A 3,729-nucleotide genomic window follows, 5' to 3' on the forward strand; every position below is an offset into this window, starting at 1 on the left:
TGTGTGTGTGTGTGTGTGTGTGTGTGTGTGTGTGTGTGTGTGTGTGTGTGTGTGTGTGTGTGTGGGTAGTTTAGAGGAGGAAGAGGAAGGTGCAAACTCAACATTTCCTGAGGCTCTGAGACATAAAATAAAACATTAAGCAGCAGTTTTTGAAATAATATGCTATAATACTGAGGGCATTTTATGTAATTTATGACAATCAGTACAATGTGACATGTATGAACATTACTGTGTCGAATGTGAACCTATTTTAGGATTTTCACAGTTTTATTTTGACTTTTCTCAGGAAATAATTTTGAACATGAAATCCGAGGCAGTGATTGGTCCATGCTGGAGTTTTGTAACGACGTCATCCAGGATCATCTTTGTGGCGCTGTAAAGTGTCGTAAATTAGCTCTAAGACTGACACTTAAGAATTACTCTTACACTTCACTTAAAGACTGAGACGCTTGATAACTGACTTTTACTCTCAGCTTTTAACTAAGAATTATTTTACACTTAAGTCCACTCTTAGCAGCATTCTTAAGAGTAATTCTAAGAAGTTTGATAAATATGGGCCCAGAGCTTACCTTGAGTGTTGAGATAATAGTGTTTCCAAAGGGGTCTGAGCTTGTGCTTTCCACCAACATCCCAGATAGTGAATTTTAAATTCTTATACTCAACTGTCTCCACGTTGAACCCTTATGATGGAATAAGAAACAGCATTTAGAACTCAGAGGGAGGTGAGTGAAACTGAGAAGAGTTCTGACAGGTACATACCAATGGTTGGGATGGGTTGCATAAACTCATCTTGCTTCAGCTTGAATAAGATGGTAGTTTTTCCTGCTCCATCCAGCCCAAGAGTCACAACACGGATCTCCATCTTTGGACCGATGTGGACTCGGTTGTCCTAAAAACAGACACATTATCAACTGTTTGGTCAAATAAACTTTAGCTTGACCTTTTTTTAATAAATCTTATGAATGACTGAGTAGGGCTGTGTATTTGATTGAATTTGTAGCACTGGTTTCAATTCTTGCTCCAAACAATCATAAAATTTAGAATAAATAAAGTTATTAAAAATATTTTTGCCACCAAATGTCTCTGTTTTTGACTAGCTGTACAGGAGTTTATGCTAACTGATTGTTTTTGATGTCCGTCATGGATAAATGGGCGGTCTTTTGGAGTGTGTGACATCACGTGCAAAGGGTCAATTGGATAATTACTGCATGTCATTATGTCTCAGCTTACAACAAGTTATTTAACCCCAAATGGTGCAACAAGTTGCTTCTCATTTCTTAAACAAGCATGTGGAAAGACATCCCGTGGTCGTGGAAAAGATGTCAGTCTGTTTGAGAAGGGTCAATTCATTAGCTAACTGAGAAAAAAGGCTTCAATTTGATACGGAGCATAAAGACTGGACTCTGGAACAATGGAAGAAGATTATGTGGTCTGATAAGTCCAGACTGACCCTGTTCCAGAGTGATGGGTGCATAAGGAGAGAGGCAGGTGAAGTGATGCACCCATCACTGTACAAACCTGTGAGGGCAGTGCTATGATCTGGGGTCTCTGCAGGTGGTCAGGTCTAAGTTCAGCAACAGTTTGAGCTCAAAGAATGAGGTCAGCTGACCTGAATATACTGAATGACCAGGTTATTCCATCAATGGACTGCTTCTTCGCTGATGGAACAGATATATTTCAAGATGACAATGCAAGGATTCATCAGGCTCTTATTGTGAAAGAGTGGTTCAGGGAGCATGAAGCATCATTTTCACACATAGTGAAAGCTACACATAGCTCCACATAGTCCAAACCTTAACCCCATGAGAATCTTTGGGATGTGCTGGAGAAGGTCAGACTCTACCATCATCAAAGCAGGATGTTGGTGAAAAATTAATGCAACACTGATGGAATCAATTCTTGTGACATTGATAAGCTTCTAAGCTTATCAAACATTGCCAAAGCTAATGTGTGTCTTAATCAAAGCTAAAGGAGGTCCAACAAAATATTAGAGTGTGACCTTTTCTTTGATGGCAACTTTTGTTTTGGCCAGGCAATGTATTTCAGCCTGATTCAGAAAATCTTTTCAGGACCCCACCTTGATGTTTCGGGACCCCACTTTGGGAAACACTGCCTTAGTGAAGGTGACGGGGATTTTTTGTACCTTAGTGAAGGTGACGGGGATTTTTCGTACCTTAGTGAAGGTGACGGGGATTTTTCGTACCTTAGTGAAGGTGACGGGGATTTTTCGTACCTTAGTGAAGGTGACAGGGATTTTTCATAACTTAGTGAAGGTGACGGGGATCTTGCGTACCTTAGTGAAGGTGACGGGGATTTTTCGTGTCTTATTGAAGGTGATGGGGATTTTTCGTACCTTAGTGAAGGTGATGGGGTTTTTTCGTACCTTAGTGAAGGTGACGGGGATTTTTTGTACCTTAGTGAAGGTGACGGGGTTTTTCCTACCTTAGTGAAGGTGACGGGGTTTTTTCGTACCTTAGTGAAGGTGACGGGGATTTTTCATACCTTAGTGAAGGTGACGGGGATTTTTCGTACCTTAGTGAAGGTGACGGGGTTTTTCGTACCTTAGTGAAGGTGATGGGGATTTTTCATAACTTAGTGGTGACGGGGATTTTTCGTACCTTAGTGAAGGTGACGGGGTTTTTCCTACCTTAGTGAACGTGACGGGGATTTTTCGTACCTTAGTGAAGGGGACGGGGAGTTTTTGTACCTTAGTGAAGGTGACGGGGTTTTTCCTACCTTAGTGAACGTGACGGGGTTTTTCCTACCTTAGTGAACGTGACGGGGATTTTTCGTACCTTAGTGAAGGTGACGGGGATTTTTCGTACCTTGGTGAAGGTGACGGGGATTCCAGCATCCAGCTGAATGTGATCAGCCAGCTCAGTGAACTGGTGCTGCTGCTTCTGAAGAGTTTCCAGCAAACAGTTGATCTCCTGCTTGGCCAACACAACTCTGCAGTCATCCTACACCAGGAAACACATTTCAGTGTGTTTTACATGCTCATTAACTTGAGTTTAAATGTCTGCAGATTGTGCACTGAAGCTGTGCGTATTTCCAAGCGTCAGACCTGTTGAAGTGTTTTCTCACAGTGCAGACAAGCAGTGGACACCTGGGACAGCAGGATGGTCATGTCCTCCTGCTGCTGCCTCAGCCAGATCAGCCTCTCTCTGACGTGTGCGTCCACCACGCTCAGCGCCATCTCCTCCTGCCGACACAGGGTTTCATGAAGGTCTGCGAAGTAAGCTCGCACACAGGAGCGAGCGCTCTCTGCCGTGCCAGGGACCTGATGAACACAACAAAAACACGATGAAACCAGACTGGTTCCACCATTCATTTAGAAATAAAGTAAAATTCTGTGATTTATCTTACGTGTTCAGTGTGGGCCATGCCCACTCCATCCTCTACTATATGCTCACCACCCTCAATCTGTTGCACAATGCCCACTAGTTTCCTCGAGTACTCAGACACCTCGTCTGTGAAGGTCCGGATGCAGTGGGCCATGTCCAGGATGGACGCTCGAATCTGATTGGCTTCAGTCTCAAGAAGAGCATGCTGAAAGGAAAGTTGATCAGTGCATGATGATCTTTGGTTAGGACGGTTCAAAAACATTCCCAAGTGAAAATATGACTCATCATATGAGGATTCACTCAAATTTGGTCAAAATGACCTAATTACATTTTCAAATTCCTACTTTAAAAGCTACATTTTGATACTTGGATCATTCTGATATCA

The 3,729-nt window shown here is 42.6% G+C and overlaps 1 protein-coding gene across 1 annotated transcript in view; it reads right to left on the bottom strand.

Moving 5' to 3' along the window:
- trim23 (tripartite motif containing 23) overlaps nt 1–3,729 on the bottom strand; it is a 15,298-nt gene that overhangs the window by 2,221 nt on the left and 9,348 nt on the right. Inside the window, exons 5-9 of the mRNA XM_014023948.1 lie at nt 3,367–3,549; nt 3,065–3,280; nt 2,826–2,960; nt 760–889; nt 570–680 (exon numbers count right to left, since the gene is read on the bottom strand). Of these exons, the coding sequence (XP_013879402.1) occupies nt 570–680; nt 760–889; nt 2,826–2,960; nt 3,065–3,280; nt 3,367–3,549 (775 nt within the window). The remainder of the gene's footprint in view (nt 1–569; nt 681–759; nt 890–2,825; nt 2,961–3,064; nt 3,281–3,366; nt 3,550–3,729) is intronic.

This window comes from Austrofundulus limnaeus, unplaced genomic scaffold (assembly GCF_001266775.1).
Source record: "Austrofundulus limnaeus strain Quisiro unplaced genomic scaffold, Austrofundulus_limnaeus-1.0 Scaffold398, whole genome shotgun sequence".
Classification (NCBI taxonomy): domain Eukaryota; kingdom Metazoa; phylum Chordata; class Actinopteri; order Cyprinodontiformes; family Rivulidae; genus Austrofundulus; species Austrofundulus limnaeus.